Source organism: Rutidosis leptorrhynchoides, chromosome 2 (assembly GCF_046630445.1).
Source record: "Rutidosis leptorrhynchoides isolate AG116_Rl617_1_P2 chromosome 2, CSIRO_AGI_Rlap_v1, whole genome shotgun sequence".
Classification (NCBI taxonomy): Eukaryota; Viridiplantae; Streptophyta; class Magnoliopsida; order Asterales; family Asteraceae; genus Rutidosis; species Rutidosis leptorrhynchoides.
The window spans coordinates 480,020,457-480,043,276 of NC_092334.1; the positions used below are offsets into that span (position 1 = coordinate 480,020,457).

Here is a 22,820-nt window from a genome sequence, read left to right on the forward strand (position 1 = left end):
AAATCCAAACTTAACAAGAATATCCTGCAAAAAAGTCCAACTCACTGTATCATATGCTTCTTGCAGGTCAATCTTAATGGCACATCTTTTTGATCCATTAATTCTGTTATATCCTTTCAGTAACTCCTGTGTGACTAGAATGTTATCTTGTATGGCTCTACCTGGAATGAATGCACTTTGATTAACATGTACTAGCTTTTCCAGCCTATCTTTCATTCTATTTACCAAAATCATACTTATGCCTTTATATAAAACATTGCAGCATGCTATGGGCCTGAAGTCAGAGACTTTATTGGGAGTCTCTATTTTAGGAATAATAGCTAACAAGGTGGCATTAATTCCTCCTATAAGTTCCCCAGTCATGAAAAACTCTTTTATAGCCTTGCAGACATCATCACCAACAATATCCCATGCTTTTTTTTAAAGAAATTTGAGGTGTAGCCATATGGACCTGCAGCCTTTTCACTATCAATATCAAAGATAGCATCTTTGATTTCTGAATTTGAAATCTCCACAACCATAGCATTAGCTTCATTGGAGTCAAGGGTAACAGAAAAAATGTTACCCATATCTTCAATAGGAGTGACTGAGTCTACTTTTCCTAAGAAATTCTTAAAATGGGAAACAAACTGATCTGCCACTTCATCACCATAAAACCTTGTATTATCTTCATTACAAATACTTTCAACTCTAGCCTTTTGCTTTCTGCTCTTTAATACTTTATGAAAGTACTCTGTATTTTTATCACCTTCACTTAACCACTTAATTTTTGTCTTTTGCTGCAGGATTAAAAACTCATCATGCTTTGCTTCTTCATACTCTTGAAGAATCTTAGAAGCTAATTCTCTAGTTGTGACACTATGAGGATCAGCATCTATCTTAGCTTGAACATCCTTTAATTGCATTTTGAGGCTTTTGACTTTATTAAATGTATTACCATCTGCCCAGTTAAGCATCCTGAGATCTTTTTTCAACCCTTTAAGCTTCATAATCAAACAATACATAGCACACCCAACATACTGCCTATTCCATCCTTCTTTAACAATATGCATAAAGGCTTCTTTTTCAGATAAATAGTTCATAAACCTAAATGATTTAGGCTTACTAACTATAAAGTTTGGAATATTCAAAATGGCTGGACTATGATCTGATATGACATAGGGAAGAAAAATACCATGAGCTTGTGGAATAGCAGTCATGACCTCAGCATTAATCATAATTCTGTCTAATTTTTTCAGGGTGCCACATTTTGGATTCTTCAGGGATTTGGTCCAGGTAAAGTGAAAGCCAGAGCTATTGATGTCTTCAATCTCAATATCATTAAGGCATGAATTGAACTCTTTCATTTCTTCAGTCAAAATAGAGCAACCAGCAGAGTGCTCATTCAGATACCTAGTGATATTGAAGTCCCCCATTACAAACCATGGCATTTATTAGTAATAGTTTTTTGCAGATGAAGATCATTCCATAAAGGGACCCTTTCTTTTCCTTTATTGCATGCATATACAAAGGTACAATAGATCTTTTCTTTTGAACTTATTATTTCCACTAAGCAAAAGATAGCTTGTCTTGTGCAGTTGAGCACCATGACACTAACTTTATTATCATCCCATCCCACTATAATTCTATAGCTATTGGGACTGTACCTAATGTTAGAACACCACTTCCAGTTACTAAAAACATCTGTACATACTCTATTGATATTATTTTTCTTCAAATGAGTTTCAAGTAACACACATACACTTAAACCTTCATCCTTTATTAAATTCCTTACTTCAGACTGCTTATTCAAAGTACACATACCTCTAATGTTCCATGTTGCTAACTTGAGCTCTTTATTCATCATTGATTATGAAATAAGATGTCATCATCCATCCCTCTCAATTAATCTTCCAATAACTTATTCATTCCATTAACAACCACATCATCACAATATTCATCAGGTTCAATAATCTGCATATGTTCCCATTTCTTCTTGAAATAAAAGAACATCTCATTAGTCCAGCCTTTTGATTCAGCAAGACTTGGTTGCTTCTTATGCTTAATAAACCAATCAACCATTGAAAAGTCTCCATTCTGTTCAGTATTATCTTGATTAAGTGCTTCAAATCTATTTGCACTTATGTTGGCTTTAGTTTGAATAGGTTTAGGTTTGTAGACTGCTGTAGCCTTAGAAGCATAATAACTTTGACCCTTATAGGAGTTTTTTTTTTCTAACTTCCATATACCCCTCCTTATTAGCAGGTGCAGCCTTTTGATTGATCACTTTGAGTTCATCTTCTGTTCTAGGTCTAATCTTGCACTTTTTGTGTTGTGCCCAAATACACAGCAATGATCACACACTTCAGGATTCCATTCATATTCTACCACAACCTTTTTAATACCTTTAAGTTTTTGCTCTTTATCCTTATACTGAATATCAACTTGCTCAACCAAGCCTTTATTTACATCTGCTTCCACCATAATTCTTGCAAATCCAGCTCTTCCACTACCTTTGTGACACATGTTGGCAGTCAATGTTTCCATTGATAAAGGCTTGCCAATCCTACTAGCAATAGAAATCAAACCCTTAACATTCCAAACCTCTAGTGGAACTTCTTTGAAATTAACCCAAAGTGGCACCTTGACTGGGTCAACCTTTTCAATAGTAAGATCAGGATCCCATTTTTGAACTAGTAGTGTTTTCCCATTGACAATCCAAGGGCTACTTTCAATGACTGTGTTCATACCCTGTTCATTATTAAACTTGAAGTAACAGATGTTCTTACAATCCATAACAATGCCTTTCAAACCAAACTTACTCCACATGTTCCTGAGATTGTAGCTTAGTGTATTATAGGACATATTGCATCCTATAGTATAACCACATGCAGTTAATTGCCACTGTTTGCAACTTTCCTCAACAAATTCATTTTCAAAGACAACAAACTCATTACGAGCATCATCAATTGATAATGCTAAAAACGAACATATATTTCATAGCATTATTCCTCAAGAAAGACAAGCTTTTAGTTGCAATTGTTCTATTTACAAGTGATATTCGTTTAAATAATAAAAGGTGAAGACAAAAGACAGATGCGACGATTTGAAGACGCAAACGACCAAAAAGCTCAAATGTACAAAATACAATCAAAGTGGTTCCAATTATTGATGAGAAACGTCTCAAAATTACAAAAGTACAAGAAGCGAAACGCAAAATACAAGATATTAAATTGTACGCAAAGACGTTCGAAAATCCGGAATCGGGACCAAAGTCAACTCTCAATGCTCGACGCAAAGGACTAAAAATTACAAGTCAACTATGCACATAAATATAATATAATATTTAAATAATTCTTATAATTATTTATATATTATATTTATTTATTAAAACGTCGACAAACAAAGAAACAAAAATATGTGAGCTGCTACCTACCCCCATGCGATCACATGGCCTGGAGGCACAAAAGCCATGCGATCGGATGGCACACCTTTTCAGCCCACATGCCTATTGATGTCGTAGCGTGGGGGTACGTGATAGTACTATATTTTACTACGAAATACGTTACAAATTACACAAGTTTTAATTATTTATTTACAAATGGGATATACCTAAACCTTGCTACAACACTATAGGCAGTGTACCTAATCGTAGAGTAGTGTAGTTTTTAGTAAGTTCGGTTCGTTCCACAGGGAGCGGGCTTATTGCACACTATATTTTTAAACAATTATATTTGTACAAAATATATTATATTAATAATATATAAAAGGGGGTTTTTATCGTTTAATGACCGGTTTGTCGATTTTATATTTTAAGCGAAGCGTAAAGTAAATGACGATATTTAACTAACAATATAAAATAAATAACAATAATTAAAATGACAATAAATAAAAGTACGAGGAAATATGAAATAAAATATATTATGCTTATTTAAACTTCCGTAATCATGATGTTTGACGTGTTGATTTTTAGTTTATTGTCCTGGGTTAATTGTCCTTTGTCCTGGATGTATTTGAAACCTATCTGGTTTTTGTCCATAATAGTTCATCGGTCATAATTATAAACTGCTCTGCAAATTTAACCTTATACCCGAAGTCAAATATTCCAACTAACTGGGGATTCGAACTGTAACAAGGTCTTAATACTTTGCTTAATGAATACACCAGGTTATCGACTGTGTGTAAACCAAGGTTTTAATACTTTGTTAACAATTACACCAATTACCCTTGAATGTAATCCACCCCTGTTTTAATGAGTCCGTTGACTATTAATCCATCCCCGTGTCCGGTCAAATGAACAATAATTCGTACTTATAAATATCCCGCCCATCGTGTCTGATTAAGCGTATGTGGTTATATATAGATACGTCAAATCATAACCTTTATATTAAATTAACGAGGTATCGTTAATTTAATATAAAGCCCATTAATAGCCCATAGTCTAATTTCCACAAGTGTCGTTCTTTTGTCCAAACCCCAATTATGGTACAAAACCCAATTACCCTGTCTTTAATATTTAGCTCAACATCATGATTACTTCGGCTTAAATAAGCATAATAATAACTTAAGTATGAGACATTAATTTAAAAAGGAGAACATAGCTTACATTGATTATTTATCGCGTAGTAGTACACGAACAGAGCTCCGACTTTAAAACCCGTAAAAATAACTTTTACATAATCCAAACTATTCTAATATAACACTAATCTATACTATATATATATATATATATATATATATATATATATATATATATATATATATTATATATATATTTATTATTTATTTATTACAGAGTATTATTATTATTATTTTATATTTTTATCGAACGAATGCATGGCCTTTTATAGGCGTTTTGTTTTCTGACAGCTCCGCGAGTCGTGGAGTTTTTGGCCTTCAAACTCTGCGAGTCGTGGAGTTTGAAAATTCAGCTCACATGATTTTGGATCTTTGCTTGTCGACGTTATTAAATAATAATATAATATATATATATAATTTTTAAGAATTATTTATATATTATATTTTATTTATGTGCATAGTTGACTTGTAATTTTTGCACCGTTGCGTCGCGCGTTGAGAGTAGACTCATGTGCCTGTTCCGGATTTTCGAACGTCCTTGCGTACAATTTAATATCTTGTACTTTGCGTTTTGTAACTTGTACTCTTGTTTTTTAGACGTTTTTCATCAATAAATTGAACCTTTTGAATTGTATCTTGTACATTTGAGCTTTTTGGACGTTTGTGTCTTCAAATCTTCGTTTTCGCCTTTTGTCTTCGCACTTATTTATTTAAACAATTACAATGAAAATATAATACAATTACATATGAAAACCAATTATTTAGGAGGGATATTGCTATGAAATATATGTTCCTTTTTAGCCTTATCACCTATAAATTTCGCGTTTTGATCGATGTTAAACACATCTTTTTCTTTCCTTTCTCTGAACGTAATAATATATATATATATATATATATATATATATATATATATATATATATATATATATATATATATATATATATATATTATAATTTTAATTTTAATTTTAAATTCTAATAATAAGGGTATGTTAGCGAATGTTGTAAGGGTGTAAGTCGAAATTCTGTCCGTGTAACGCTACGCTATTTTTAATCACTGTAAGTTATGGTTAATGTTATTTTTAATTTAATGTCTCGTAGCTAAATTATTATTATGCTTATTTAAGACGAAGTAATCATGATGTTGGGCTAAATTATTAAGATTTGGTAATTGGGCTTTGTACCATAATTGGGGTTTGGATAAAAGAACGACACTTGTGGAAATTAGACTATGGGCTATTAATGGGCTTTATATTTGTTTAACTAAATGATCGTTTGTTAATTTAATATAAAGATTTACAACTGGACGTACCTATAAATAACCATATACACTCGATCGGACACGATGGGCGGGATATTTATATGTACGAATAATCGTTCATTTAACCGGACACGGGAATGGATTAATAGTTAATAGACTTATTAAAACAGGGGTGAAATTATATACAAGGACACTTGGCATAATTGATAACAAAGTATTAAAACCTTGGGTTACACGCAGTCGATATCCTGGTGTAATTATTAAACAAAGTATTAAGACCTTGTTACAGTTTAAGTCCCCAATTAGTTGGAATATTTGACTTCGGATATAAGGATAATTTGACGAGGACACTCGCACTTTATATTTATGACTGATGGACTATTATGGACAAAAACCAGACGGACATATTAAATAATCCAAGACAAAGGACAATTAACCCATGGGAATAAACTAAAATCAACACATCAAACATCATGATTACGGAAGTTTAAATAAGCATAATTCTTTTATTTCATATTTAATTGCACTTTTAATTTATCGCACTTTTATTTATTGTCATTGTATTTAATTGCACTTTTAATTATCGTACTCTTTAATTATTGCAATTTTATTTTATCGCACTTTTATCGCAATTTCATTATCGTTATTTACTTTACGCTTAAAATTAAGTTATATTTATATATTTTACATTAGATTTTAACTGCGACTAAAGTTTTAAAATCGACAAACCGGTCATTAAACGGTAAAAACCCCCTTTTTATAATAATAATATTACTTATATATATATTTGTATTTTTATAAGTTAAACTAATATAGCGTTAAGCTTGTTTAAAAGATCCCTGTGGAACGAACCGGACTTACTAAAAACTACACTACTGTACGATTAGGTACACTGCCTATACGTGTTGTAGCAAGGTTTAGGTATATCTATTCTATAAATAAATAAATATCTTGTGTAAAATTGTATCATATTTAATAGTATTACGTTGTAAAAATAATACTATTTCCTAGTACACCTCTGGCGCCGCTGCCGAGGACATTCTTGCTTAAACGCCGGAAGCGCAACGCTATAAAAAAAGATTTTTTTTAATTTTTAGTTTACTTTTATAAAAATACGTTTTTGTAAAAATACGTTTTAAATATACGAAAATATAAAAATAAAAAACAAAAATATAAATATTTTTAAGAGTTTGTTAAATATTTATAAAATTATAAAGTTTATTTATTTTTATTTTAGTTTTTTTTAAAATACAAGTTTTTATTTATTTATATATTTATTTATTAAAACATAAAACAGGAAAAATATATATATATATATATATATATATATATATATATATATATATATATATATATATATATATATATAAACTCGAGGCCCGTACTGTAGCAGCCCAGACTGTGGCCCGTAACCCTAGCTCATGCGATCGCATGAGCCCGAAGGCAAATTCTCATGCGATTGCACGAGGGTGTCTGACACGCCCTAATTGACTCCAACAGCAATCATTACGGTGTATTAATTATTATTATTATTATAACCCTAATTAAGGTTTAGTTATTAATTTAGTTAATTTAGTTTTTATTTAATTTGTATTTTAAGTTTAATTAGTTTAATTAAATTATAAAATTAATAGTTTTATAAAATAAATAATATAAAAATAATATTTTTATAAAAATTGTACTTTTTACAACTTTAAGTATATTTTTATATTTTGTACCTTTTTATTCGTTTTAGCGTAATATTTGTATTTTTCGCTCGTTTTTAGTTTCAAGTCATAGTTTTTGCCATAGTTATTTTTACTTCTAAATTTTTAGGCTTTGCCGTAAAATCCCTTAAGTGCTTTTTCTTTAGACTAAGATTTAGGTGCTTTAGAATTTTGCGACGCCGTTTTTATATTTTAGTACCTTTTTAAGTTATTGCCGTTTTGGGATATAGTATTTCTCTAAGCTTTAATATTTTTAGACGCAACTTTTAATTCTTAGTTTTTAATTCCTTTTTAAGTTTCGACGCGCTACTTTCTTATTCCTTTTATTTTTTCGACGTTTTTCGACGCGCTCTTTTTCTTTCTTATTTCTCGACGCTCTAGTTTTTAGGACATAGAATTTTTCTATTTCTTCTCTCTAAATTTCTTTAAACTTTAACGAAAAATTATTTTAAGTGATTAAATTGATAGACATCAAAATTTTCTGGTTCGTAGTAATAGTTGGATTTGTACGTGGACCGGGTTATTGGAGCCAAACAGTACTCAATTATATTGAGACCAAACGAATCCTGCCCCTCTGCTGCATCTTTTGGCTATTCGAAACGTGGGCAAAATCAGAAAATTCTATTAATTTGATAACTTATATAATTTTTCTTTCTTTTTAAAAACTAATAGGATATTCAGTGAATGCACCGAGCAAAACGTTCACCACCTTTTGTACATTCACCACCTGTAACTCGATCAAGACATCTAGCAAATATTGTCGCCGTTGATTTTTCTTTAGAATCGTCATCTAGTCAACCAAGTACTCCAATTCAAATTTCTGATAATCCATTTTTTGAACCCGACCTCACAATTGAGAATCCGGAGAATATTCAGGGACGATTTCGAGATCCTGAACCACTAATCTTTCCTCCGGAACCACCAATCATTCAAACAGAGATTGTTGAGGAACCTACCATTAAATCAGAATCCTCTAGTGATTCAGATTCAACAAATTCAATTATGGAGAATCTGGAACCTCTAAGTATGAAAGACCGAATGAGAGCTAAACGCACTGGCCAAGGTCACGCAATTACTCAACCTGACATAAATGCGCCAGATTATGAAATCAAGGGACAAATTCTACACATGGTAACTAATCAATGCCAATTTAGTGGTGCGCCGAAGGAAGATCCAAATGAACATCTTCGTACCTTTAATAGGATCTGCACACTATTTAAAATAAGAGAAGTGGAGGATGAACAGATATATCTCATGTTATTTCCCTGGACTTTAAAGGGAGAAGCCAAAGATTGGTTAGAATCGTTACCTGAAGGAGCGATTGATACATGGGACGTTTTAGTTGAAAAATTTCTTAAACAATTCTTTCCGGCATCTAAAGCCGTAAGACTTCAAGGAGAAATTGTTACGTTCGCGCAAAAGCCAAATGAAACTCTATATAAGGCGTGGACAAGATTTGGAAAGTTATTAAGAGGATGTTCGCAACATGGTTTAGATACTTGTCAAATAGTACAAATATTCTACCAAGGATGCGACATCACTACAAGGAAAGAAATCGATATAGCAGCTGGTGGTTCCATTATGAAGAAAACCGCAACTGATGCTTATAAAATTATTGATAACACTGCTTCCCACTCACATGAGTGGCACCAAGAAAAAGATATCGTTAGATCATCTAAAGCAGCTAGAGCCGATTCTAGCCATGACTTAGATTCCATTTCCGCAAAGATAGATGATGTCGAGAGAAGAATGGAAAAGATGACTAAAGATATCCACTCAATACGAATTAGTTGTGAGCAGTGTGGAGGACCACATTTAATAAAAGATTGTCTCAGTATTGAACTAACAATGGAACAAAGAGAGAATGTTTTATACATAAACCAAAGGCCTGGAAATAATTATCAGAATAATTATTAACCACCAAGACCAATCTACAATCAAAATCAGAATTATAACCAAAATGTTCCATACAACAACCAACAAGGTCCAAGTAATCAACAAGTATCTAACAATACTTACAATCAGCAAAGACCTATTTTTCAAAATAAACCACCACAAACCGATGATAAAAAGTCAAATTTAGAAGACATGATGTTGAAGCTAGTTGAATCTCAAACTCAATTTTTCACATCTCAGAAACAAACCAATGAACAAAATGCTCAAGCATTTAGAAATCAACAAGTTTCTATTCAAAATCTGGAACAAGAAGTGAGCAACCTAGCAAGGTTGATAGGTGAGAGAAAACCGGAAAGTCTACCTAGTGATACTAATGTTAACCCCCGAAATGAAACAGCTAAAGCCATTGCCACAAGAAGTGGTATCACACTTAAACCACCTGAAATACCTGTAATTTCTGATGATGCTATTCCTACTCCACAAGAACCACAATCTGATCAAGATAAGGAAAAAGAACCGGTAGTTGAAAAGGTTAATGAAGATAACACAGTTAAGGCTAAACCTTATGTTAAACCATACCAACCACCACTTCTTTACCCGAGTAAAATGAGAAAAGAGAGACTTGAAGTCGAGCAATCCAAATTCTTGGATATGTTTAAACAAATAAATGTAAATCTTCCTTTCATTGATGTAATTTCAGGAATGCCTAGATATGCTAAATTCTTGAAAGATTTAATCACAAATAGAAAGAAAATGGAAGAACTCTCGGCTGTTACTATGAATGCAAACTGTTCAGCAGTGCTGTTGAATAAGATACCAGAAAAATTATCAGATCCAGGAAGTTTCACAATTCCATGTTTTCTGGGTAGTCTTAGTTCAATAGAAGCATTGGCAGACTTAGGTGCTAGTATAAATTTAATGCCGTATTCACTATACACTAAACTAGGCCTTGGAGAATTGAAACCAACATGAATAAGCATACAACTAGCCGATCGATCAGTAAAATATCCTAGAGGGATAATGGAGAACATGCTAGTTAAAGTTGGTACTTTAGTATTTCCAATAGATTTTGTTATTTTGGACATGGAAGAAAATTCTCGAGTTCCTCTCATATTAGGAAGACCATTCTTAAACACGGCTAAAGCAATAATAGACGTGTTCGGTAAGAAACTGACCCTAAGTATAGAGGACGAGAGTGATACCTTTTCAGTGGATAGAGCCATGCAACAACCGCAATCTGCAGATGATACATGTTATTATATTCAAACTATAGAATCACATGCAGAATTGTTAGAAGAATATCCAGAATTACAAGGAACAGGAGAATGTTCTTTAGGAGAAGGAACTGAACCAATTGATGAAACTGAAATGATAGCTACACTTATGGCTAATGGATATGAACCAACAACAGAAGAAATTCAAATGCTAAAAGAAGAAGACAGATATCGATACAAATCATCGATAGAAGAACCACCGACATTAGAGTTAAAGCCACTTCCAAACCATTTGGAATACGCTTATTTACATGGTGAATCTGAATTACCTGTAATAATATCGTCTTCTCTTACTGAAAATGAAAAATCTAAACTCATTTCTGTGCTAAAAGCTCATAAACCAGCTATTGCATGGAAAATTCATGATATTAAAGGAATAAGTCCTTCGTATTGCACACATAAAATCCTTATGGAAGAAGGTCATAAAACGTATGTACAACGCCAACGAAGACTAAATCCTAATATGCAAGATGTTGTTAAGAAAGAAATTATTAAACTGCTTGATGCAGGTTTAATTTATCCAATTTCTGATAGTCCATGGGTAAGCCCAGTTCAATGCGTGCCTAAGAAGGGTGGCATGACTGTCATCACAAATGAGAAAAATGAGCTTATTCCTACTAGGACTGTAACAGGATGGCGTGTTTGTATTGATTATAGAAAATTAAATGACGCCACCAGAAAAGATCACTTTCCCTTACCTTTTATTGATCAAATATTGGAAAGATTAGCCGGAAATAGTTACTATTGTTTCCTTGATGGTTTTTCCGGATACTTTCAAATTCCAATAGCACCCGAGGATCAAGAGAAAATCACATTCACGTGCCCTTATGGTACTTTTGCTTACAAATGCATGCCATTTGGACTTTGCAATGCCCCTGCAACCTTTCAAAGGTGCATGATGGCGATTTTTCATGACATGATAGAAGAATGCATGGAAGTTTTCATGGATGACTTTTCAGTCTTCGGTGATACTTTTGAAACATGTCTAGTTAATCTTGAATGAATGCTTATTAGATACGAACAATCAAATCTAGTACTTAATTGGGAAAAATGCCATTTCATGGTTAAAGAAGGCATCGTTCTTGGACATAAAATTTCAAAGGAAGAAATTAAAGTAGATAGAGCTAAAGTAGATGTAATTGCTAAACTTCCACATCCCACCAATGTTAGAGGAGTCAGGAGTTTTCTAGGGCATGCCGGTTTTTACCGACGTTTCATAAAAGATTTTTCTAAAATTGCCACTCCTATGAATAAACTCCTATAAAAGGATGCTCCATTTATCTTTTCAGATGAATGCATCAAATCTTTTAATATTCTTAAAGAAAAACTCACTAATGCGCCGATCATGATAACTCTAAATTGGAATCTACCATTCGAACTAATGTGCGATGCAAGTGATTTTGCAATGGGAGCCGTTTTAGGACAAAGGATTGAAAAACGATTTCAACCTATATATTATGCTAGTAAGACGTTACAAGGAGCACAAACGAGCTATACAACTACTGAAAAAGAACTCCTTGCTATTGTCTTTGCTTTTGACAAATTTCGATCATATCTCGTTCTAGCTAAAACGGTGGTCTATACCGACCATTCTGCTCTTAGATACCTATTTTCGAAACAAGATGCTAAACCACGATTAATTCGTTGGATCTTACTCTTACAAGAGTTCGATATTGAAATCCGAGACAAAAAGGGAGCAGAAAATCTCGCCGCTGATCATCTTTCTCGTCTTGAAAATCCCGAATTAGAAGGTCTAAATGAATCGGCCATACAAGACAACTTTCCTGATGAATATCTATTGAAGATAGATTATAATGAAATTCCATGATTTGCAGACTATGCAAACTACTTAGTATGTGGATTCCTTGAAAAAGGATTATCGTACCAAAAACGAAAGAAATTCTTTAGTGACATAAAACACTATTTCTGGGAAGATCCACATTTGTTTAAAAGTTGTCCCGATGGAATAATACGCCGATGTGTATTCGGAGATGAAGCTAGTAAAATCTTAAACCATTGTCACACAGGACCAACAGGAGGGCATTATGGGCCTCAACTAACAGCAAGAAAAGTTTACGATGCTGGATTCTATTGGCCTACAATTTTCAAAGACGCACACATTTTTTGCAAATCCTGTGATGCTTGTCAAAGGGCCAGAAAAATAAGTCAACGTGATGAAATGCCACAAAATGTCATTCAAGTATGTGAAGTATTTGACATTTGGGGTATTGACTTTATGGGTCCATTTCCAAAATCTCATAATAATCTCTACATTCTCGTTGCCATTGATTATGTATCTAAATGGGCGGAAGCACAAGCTCTCCCAACTAACGATGCACGAGTTGTAGTCAATTTTTTAAAACGTCTTTTTGCAAGGTTTGGAACACCGAAAGCTTTAATAAGTGATCGGGGTACTCATTTTTGTAATAATCAACTTGAGAAAGTTCTTAAAAGATATGGAGTAACTCATAAAATCTCCACCGCTTATCATCCACAAACAAGTGGACAAGTTGAAAATACCAACCGAGCTTTAAAACGTATTCTAAAAAAAACCGTAGGATCAAATCCGAAGGAATGGTCCATTAAATTGGAGGATGCACTCTGAGCTTTTAGAACAGCCTACAAAACTCCAATTGGTACCACACCTTTTAGACTCGTTTACAGAAAAACATGTCATCTTCCGGTAGAAATTGAACACAAAGCATTTTGGGCTTTGAAGACATGTAATCTTGATTTACATGAAGCTGGACGTCTACGATTAAGTCAACTAAACGAATTAGAAGAATTAAGACATGAAGCATACGAAAATTCGTTAATCTATAAGGAAAGAACGGAGAAATGGCATGATAAAAGAATCAGAAGTTCAAAAGAATTTAAGGAAGGAGACAGAGTTCTTCTTTTCAATTCACGATTCAAGCTATTTCCTGAAAAATTGAAATCAAGATGGTCTGGACCATTCATAGTCAAAAGAGTTTTCCCGTACGGAACGGTAGAATTAATAAATTCAAATGGAATTGAATTTAAGGTTAATGGTCACAGAGTTAAACATTACATAGATAGTCCAATGGAAGTTGACAACGAAGTTAATCACAATTTTGACACCACAGCTAACTAAGTGTAGGGAGAATCAAGTCTTTAAAGGATAATATATATTTCTGTTAGAGTTATATGTTCTGTTTTCATGTAGTTTCCGAGAATGGAATCCGAATGGTCTTTCCCTAGCAGACCCTAAAGAACTAGTCTTCTCCCCCCATTCTGAATTTTTATTTTTTTTAGGTTTTACGAGATGAAGACTTCCTGTGAACTAAACCATGGTCTAATGTGTAATGACCCGCACTTTTTCGATCATTCTATATTTATAAGATTAATATTTACATAAATTAAACCTTACCAACATGACAAGCAATCCGAATTGTTGAGACTTATGTCTTCGAAAAGAGTTTTACACAACGTTTGACCGTCCAATTTGACCGATGATATCACGAACTATATAACATACGATAATTATACGTTTATGTATATATATGTATTTATATATATTTAACATGATCTAAGGATGTTTAACATCTCATTGGGTACTAATAACAATGAGTTATAAGTATATTTTGAAACTACTAACTTAAGTTTTCAAAACGATAACTATACGTAACGTTCTTCGACATAAATACTTATAACCTATAATACTTATACATGCATCGTATAGATATGTATTTTAATCATTTTTAAAGGGCTTTTATACATAAAACAATATAAGTATATTTACAAAAGATAGTTATATTTGAATTCTCGTTCCGTTTCCTCAATAATCCTATACGTATATCTAGGGTACTATACACAGCTTCTAGAAGTATTTACTATTGGTATATACCAATAGAAATCTTCAATTATTGGAATAATATGTCATTCATGACATAATAAATTTTAACTTATCTTAGATATTTTCACTAAAAACCAAATTTTCAAGCCTATAAATAAGCACCATTTCTAACTCATTTTTACACATTCATTTTCCAAATTTTACTTCCAATTTTCACACACACTTGCAAGAACTCTCTCAACTTTTATTTTACTACTTCTTTCCAGCAACTTTACATTTTAAACTTGAGGTAAAAACTCTACTTCAACTCTTTTTCAATTCATATATTTAAAGCTATATATATAAGAGTTTATAAACTAGAACATAGTTTGAATGATTTCAAACTTGTTCGCAAAATAAATAGATCCTTCTAACTTAACTTTTAAAATACTTCAAGACCTGTAATATAACTTAATTACATGCTAATTTAACAAGGTATAACTTGGTTTTTCAAAGAACACCTTAAAAACTGTTTTACGACGTCGGAGTGCAACCGGGGACTGTTTTGGGTTGGATAATTAAAAACCATCTTAAACTTTGAATTGGAAGTTTATCTTCTGGAAAAATGATTTTTAATATGAATATGATAACACATAAAAATTTCATGATTTAATTCAAAGTATAAGTATTTTTAGAAAAATAATCATTTAAGGTTGTTTACATAAAGGAAAATGTTTAACTTCATAAGTTTCACTAAAGTTTCACCTATGCCGTGTGATTTTGAATACAAACCAAGGTATTTTCAGTTCATAGTCTTAAAGAGGAACTCGATCCAAGGAGATGGCAAGTTGAATCAACGAAAACGGATTTGTAACGAAGAAACTATGACCGAAACAAAATTGGTTATCCAAGACTTGTTTAACTTCGGGATTAATTGGGAAAAATTAAATAAAATCACATCTTTCTAAGATAACATGATATTTTATATATATGTACTTATAATTCAATTTTATATGGTTCAGGATCACCCGTAAACAATACGAGAAGATTAATCATAAGATCCCATGTTTGTACGCAACACGTCATTTGACAACACCGGTACTTTATGTACGCAACACGTCATTTGACAACACCGGTACCGTGGGTCAAGATTAATCTCGACCAATACATATACGATGGGGTTTTATTTATTTCGTTGGGGGTTTTATTTATTTCATTACGGGTATATTAAACATCTACAAATGAACCATTAAAATTGAATTACTAACAACGAACTGCTAACTACGGACTAAGGAATTATTCAAAGTATTAAAAGTATAACAAGTATATATATGTGACGTTTGTTTAAAAAGAAAAGGTATTGATATATTATATATGGATAGGTTCGTGATATCAACCGGAGACCAAGTCAAATTATATATATATCTTCAAGACGAAAGTGAGTATATAGTCCCACTTTTAAACTCTAAATATTTCGGGATGAGAATACATGTATTTTATGTTTTACGTTATGGACACAAGTAACTGAAAAATATATTCTACGTTGAGTTGTACCACTGGCATACTTCCCTGTAGCTTGGTAACTGTTATTTACAGCGGTATTGTAAACGCGAATCCTGTTGATAGATCTATCGGGCCTGACAACCCCAACCGGACTGGACAACCAGTATTCAACGGTTGCACAGTACTTCGTTTCGTGACTACACTTGGTACGGTGTAGTAAGATTTCATAATAAAGGGAATATGAGACGTGATTAAATGTTAAGTATGGTTACCAAGTGCTCAACCACTTAGAATATTTTTATTAAACTGTTTATATACGAAATCTTGTGGTCTATATATATATATATTGCTGCCGGCATTAAACCTATATCTCACCAACTTTATGTTGACCTTTTAAAACATGTCTATTCTCAGGTGATTACTAAAGCTTCCGCTGCATTATGTTGAATTTGAGCAGGATCTTGCGTACGCATATTTGTGTCAAAAATAAAACTGCATACCCAAGGATTTGTGTTGTAAAATATGCTCGAAATCGTGTTGTTATCATTATATGTAAAGTTTGTAAGTCGAAGATTATCGCTAAACGATAATCATCTTTTTATTGTCTAAAGCTTGTAACAAAAATAATGGTTATGGTTTGTAATGTATAATATATGCAGTTTCTCTTTTAAAAATGTCGCATATAGAGGTCAATACCTCGCAATGAAATCATACGTTATCTAACACGTTCTTATGGTTAAGGACGGGTTATGACATAATGCTACACGCTTTGATCACTAAACGTAATAATGACACCCTTCCAAGTGAAATAGTATCATTAATCAAAGGTAAATTGGACGGAGTAAGAAAAGAATCCAGAAACGAAAATAATAAGTTACAATTTGGTAAAGGAAAATCAAAATCCGCAGAGAAAAGAAGAGCACGACACCTTGAAAGATATCACAAATGCGGAAAATGGTCACACGAAGGAAAATGTTCGACAAATCAGACATATTCCAATACCGAATTTGTTACTTTATGCAGAGACGGACCGTTCATATGTTTAGAAGAAAAAACATTGAATGCTCGAGGTTACGCCTATGTAGCTATGGAAAACCAATTAGTCCGACTATCTTATGAGTGGGCTAAAGCAGGTCACTAAGAATTCTATTTCACAGGTAAGTTTGTACAGTTTTCAGTTTTTATTTTTATTTTTATTTTTAACCTTTTGATAATAAACGCTAAATCGTTCGCTATAAAGTATTAAATTGGTACTCAATAAAATTAGGTTTTGCGACCGAAATTATTGATATCATACAAAAATTTACTACATCACTGCGAAATTTACCGTTTATTCTTAAGGTATAAATATCTTTAATCAATCAACCCAAAATATTTCAAAAATTCGTCATGAGTTAAATTAGGTCGTTGAACCAAAATTACTTTACCGAAAAGAGGGGCGTATATTTTTGAAAATATTTGATTGATTAAAGTGGGATAAAAGACCAAAAAGATTTTTAATTCTATTTTTACTTTGTTTTTAAAATTAATATTAAATTAATATTGTAAACTTCTTTTTAAAAAAAATTAATAAATTTAAAATTGTAAATATTTGAAAAATTAATATTTTTAATATAAGTTTGTATGTATAAAAACAAAATTATAATATAAATTTGGTGTGAATTTTTTAAAAATTTTAATAATATGAATTTTTAATTTTATGCATTTTAAATTTAAGTTTGGTGTGAATTTAAAAACAAAAATTTACTTTATTTCGCTAAGTTAAAAATATGATTTTTAAAATTCGTCGTGAGTTGAAAACTAGGTCGTTGAACCGAAATTGCTTTACCCAAGGGAGGGACGAGTACTTTTATTATCATTATTTTTAATCTTATTGAATTAAAGTATGCCAAAAACATTAAAAAAAAACCCAAAAATCTTTACTTTTAAAACCGCGCTTTGAATTGATAAATTTTAAAATTTCGTCGAGGGACGGACTAGGACATCGATCCGAAAAGCCCTCATCTTAAAAAGAAACAAATTTTTAAAATTTTATTAATTATATATTTTATAAGTTATAAGGTTTTTATTAAAAAAAAAAAAAAAAAAAAAAAAAAAAAAGGAAAAATTCACTGTTCCCGGACTCCATGCGATCGCATGGAGTTTGGCCTTTGCAGCCATGCGATCGCATGGCCCTGGAATTTTGGCCAGAAACAAAAGCTCTCAGCGAGCTGTTCTTCATCAAAACACACACACAAACCTACGAAAATACCCTAAAATCCTCTCTAAAATTCACCATTTTTCACCAAATTCAACCAAATTTCTCGCTACAATCCGCTCTAAACATGAATTTGATAAGGAGTTTATCAAAAAGGGTAACAATTTCACCCCTAAATCTCTTTAAATTTGATTTTGAGTGTTCTTGAGCTAGATTTTTCATAATTTGATTTTGTTAATTTCTAGTATAATTAGAGTTAAATTGTTAGTATTTTATGCATGTATAACCTAGATTGATGCTATTTAACATGATCTGAAGCCAAAAACTTCAAAATTTTTAGAAATCTAGGGTTTGTGTTCTTAAGCAATTTGGGGCTTTTTGATATAAACAGGTTATGGCCGATTTTTGTCATGAATTATTGCTAAATTGAGTAGTGTAACATGTTTAGGTAGCTAAATAATCCAAACTTTAATCCTAAACATGATTTTTGAAGATTAAAGTGGACTTTTTAGGTGCAAAATTCATGAACTTGATTAATTTGATATAATTGCCATTTGAGACTTGTTTAATTGTTAGTAAAGGTTGTTTTAACATGTTATTTGAGTTAAATGCTTATGAACTTTGTATACATTTTCATATGTGCTTATTTGAAAAAGTGTAAAATTGTAAAAAAATTGTGAAAATGTGTATAAGTTTAATTTTGATTGAACATGTTATTGTGATTGTTTTAAGTTGTTATTTTGCTAACACTAATGCATATTTGGATGCACAAATTTTGTGTTTAATGTGTTTTGCAGAGAGCCGATACTGGAGGTTCATCATCATCATCATCTAGACGACCTGCTCCAGAACCAGAACCAGAAATGCAATATGAACCTGAACAAGTACCACAACAGGAACAACAACATCAGCCTGATCAACACGTACCTTATTATGATCCGCTACAGTTTGTTAATGAATTCATAGTATTTCCAATGCATCCGCCTGTAGAATACCCAACGATTCCTGAACACACGTTGCATCCTAATCTGAGATTCGATAGACGATTGAGAGATTACCCGGCATATCAAAGTAATAAATTCAAATTAGTAACGAAAGATGTAGAGGTGCCTAGGGTAATTGATTGGGATCCTTTGGAAAGGGTCCAACTAGCTGACCGTGTTAGGGAGCATCTGATTCAAAGGTATGGCAGTTCTTCTTTTACCGATTGGGAACGTCTATTCACCATTCGTAGACCTGTATATAAGGAATGATGTGTTGAGCTGATGAGTACTATAGCATTAAATGTAGATGTAGATAGATTAGATGATAGAAGTTTTCTTAGGTTTATACTTGGCGGTAGGATGTACAGGATGTCCATGCTGGACATGGCCAGGGAATTACAGATATATACGCCCGCTGAATTACTACTACCCGATTGTATGAATTTGATTTATCGTGGTGAAAGGGTAGATAGGAATTTTGATACGAACGCCGTTTGGAGGCGTATGTCCGATTATAATGTTTTTGGGCTGGGAGGAACACATACCTACTTACATATTAACAGAGCCGAGCTTCGTATAATTCATAGATTTCTGGCTAACTCGATTACACAGAGAGGTCACAACAAGGAAAAATTGACCTTACATGATTTATTTTACCTAAAGTGTATTCGAGACCCAAGAGGCTTTGTTAATATCCCTTACTGTGTTGGTTTTTATTTGTCTAAGATGGTGGAAGGAATACAGGAAGGGGGGATAATTGGAGGAGGTATTTTTGTTACTCTCATTGGAGAGTATTTAGGTGTAGATAAGGACCAAGGGGGTCCACTTTTGGAATGTAGGGAACAGGTTGAGCTTTTAGGATTGAGAGTTTATGCGGGTGCTATGGTATTAAAGAGTAGACGCAACCAGGCAATACCCTATGAAGGTAGTCATCCTCAGGTAGAGAGAGGCTCAGATGAGGAGATGGAGGAAGCGAGTGACATTAGGGATGTCATTCGGGAGGCTATGACTGATGTCTACCAGCGTGTAGATGAGGTAGATATGACAAACGCGGAGAGATTTAGACGGATGGAGCAGTGGCAAGCCCGGAATGATTACGAACATTCCAAGAAACGACAGCATGATAGATGGGACTATCATCAGCGTCAGATTATGAGCCGGTTGTCACCTCAGGATCACTACGTTTCGACCCGACCCGCTTACTATCCTCAACACCAGCCCGAGATGAGACCACCTTATACTCTCTACGACCCTAACCAGGCATACCAGTACACCTATCACCAACCATGGAACCCAGATGATGACATGAACTGGAACCCCTATCCTGATTGATTTAGTTCTGGTTGGTAATTTATGTGATTTTTAATTTTTATTATTTCTGTTTATTTATGTTTAAACACATTATATTATGATACCTTTATTGTAATGTTTAATATTTTTATTTGTTGTACTAATGTTTCATATTTGATTTGAAAGTGGGATTTTAAGTCCCATTTCAAATTACCATGCATGTTTATATTTGTATTGTATGTATATTGTCGATTGTACAAAACAGGGTAAAACAGCGCATTTTCAAAGACTGGCATTAAGTTCAGCAAAAGCTAGTACTTTTGACGACAAAACGAAAAAGAAATGTAATGTAACAACAAGACGGAATGAATAAATGATGTGCACCATTTATCATTCAACAAACAAACGCCAATATGTTTGGAAATTTTGGTAAAATTTAATCATTTTTCTACGCTAATTACCCTCAATAATTTAAATTGTTACTGATTTCTTGCAAATGAGGGCATTGCAAGATCTTAAGTGTGGGAAGGGTTAAATTCTTTCGGATTTTTAAAATTTTAAACTTATACACTTGGTTACCATTAAAAATACTAGTAAAGCAGTAGTTGTATTAGAATCTAGTGCTCTCTGATAATAAAGAACAGCCCTAGTCTTATATACTGACTACCCAATTCTAGTAAAATTTTTCAAAATTTTTAATTAAATGAATTCAAAATCATGTTTATACATATTTATGAACGATAAAACTAGGTGTTAAACACCGAAATTATTGTTACCTCGGAAAGGACATAAATTGAGAAACAAACCAAAATGTTAGAATTCATTAAAATGGAATAGAGGACAATAAAAAGGAAAATAAAAGCCAAGTGTGGAAAAATTTACCAAGTTATTTTGAACATATATCACATATTTCTGTAACAAATAACTGAAGATGCTTTTGCTTTAGACTAAACTAATCAGTTTCACCCGATTTACTATAATATATTTGAAAGAATAGATGGATCTACACGATGAATCAATTCCATTATTAAAAGGAAGTAAAGTCTTCCGAAAAAGAAACGCGCTTCTTGATTTAGGTCGTGAAGTTGTCGTCCAGACCAGCTGTAGGTTGACGAAAAATCTAGAAAAGTCATCTCTAAAATTAGCAGGAAATCCACGGACCTCAGCATCAAACAGGGTCACCAAGTGGTTAGACTTATCCTAACCATGAGAGGATCTGTCTCGTAAAATAGGGAGGACGCCGTGAAAATTAGCTTGATAAGACTAATGAATCAGATCCCCAGAAAGGATAATCTCCTTAAAGATTAAAAATCAGCTTTTAAGACTGATATTACTCAATCCTTGAGATTGACCTTAAAGATTGAGAATTACAAACTCATGGAATTCAATGATATCTAAACTCGAGCTTGAACGAGAAAATATTTTGATCAAAATTACAAACCGATTTGTTTTCTGAAAAACCCATTTTTAATGCGTTCATTACCATTGAACGTAAAATCCTAAGAATTCACCTGAAATTCATTAGGTCACCTGAACCAAATCGGGTGTCAACCGTAAGAACGGTGGTTGCATATTATGATCGAAGACAAGATCTTGTGCCAAACTGAAAAATTATAGGGTGAGCTTTACTATTGCTCCTACCAAGGATAGTAATTGCATCCGACACGTTATAGACCATAATTAAAAGCATGTCAGGGGACATTGCCTTAACAGTTGCTTGTTCAACGCTTTCCTTTACAACCGGATGGTAGTTTATCGAAAGGTAATATACGGAACAAGTATACTGGACGTGTTGCTTTCACAATACAAGGTTAGCAAGTGGGTGACACAAAACCACAAGTTTTGAGCTAAAATTTTCAAATCTGAAACCCACCAAACCCACAAAAACAATTTGCAAACACCGGTGAAGGGTTATTCCGAAAAACTTATCTAGGGTAAAAGCTAGATTTAAATTTCAAAAGATCAAATATTTTCATAAAGATCCCATTTCCTTAAAGGATCTAAATTTTCATAGTCATGTGGGACTGTAAACCACATCGTTACTACCATTGTTTATACCGCCATATAAAAATCACCGATGTACAAAGTGTGAAGAATAAAGAAGTGATTCTAGTATTTTTATTTCAAGACTACCATTCTAGTATTTTTATTTCAAGACTATAATGCTAAAAACGAACATATATTTCATAGCATTATTCCTCAAGAAAGACAAGCTTTTAGTTGCAATTGTTCTATTTACAAGTGATATTCGTTTAAATAATAAAAGGTGAAGACAAAATACAGATGCGACGATTTGAAGACGCAAACGACCAAAAAGCTCAAATGTACAAAAGACAATCAAAGTGGTTCCAATTATT

The 22,820-nt window shown here is 32.7% G+C and overlaps 1 protein-coding gene across 1 annotated transcript; it reads right to left on the minus strand.

The window, feature by feature from the left end:
* Nucleotides 1-374: 374 nt before the first annotated feature.
* On the minus strand, nt 375-1,415 carry LOC139889424 (uncharacterized). The gene has a single exon (XM_071872378.1). It carries the CDS (start codon nt 1,413-1,415, stop codon nt 375-377), a length of 1,041 nt encoding a protein of 346 aa, XP_071728479.1.
* Nucleotides 1,416-22,820: the final 21,405 nt, after the last annotated feature.

Excerpts from the sequence above, each read along its gene's own strand:
- LOC139889424 (XM_071872378.1), bottom strand. The coding sequence starts at position 1,415 with ATGGGGGACTTCAATATCACTAGGTATCTGAATGAGCACTCTGCTGGT.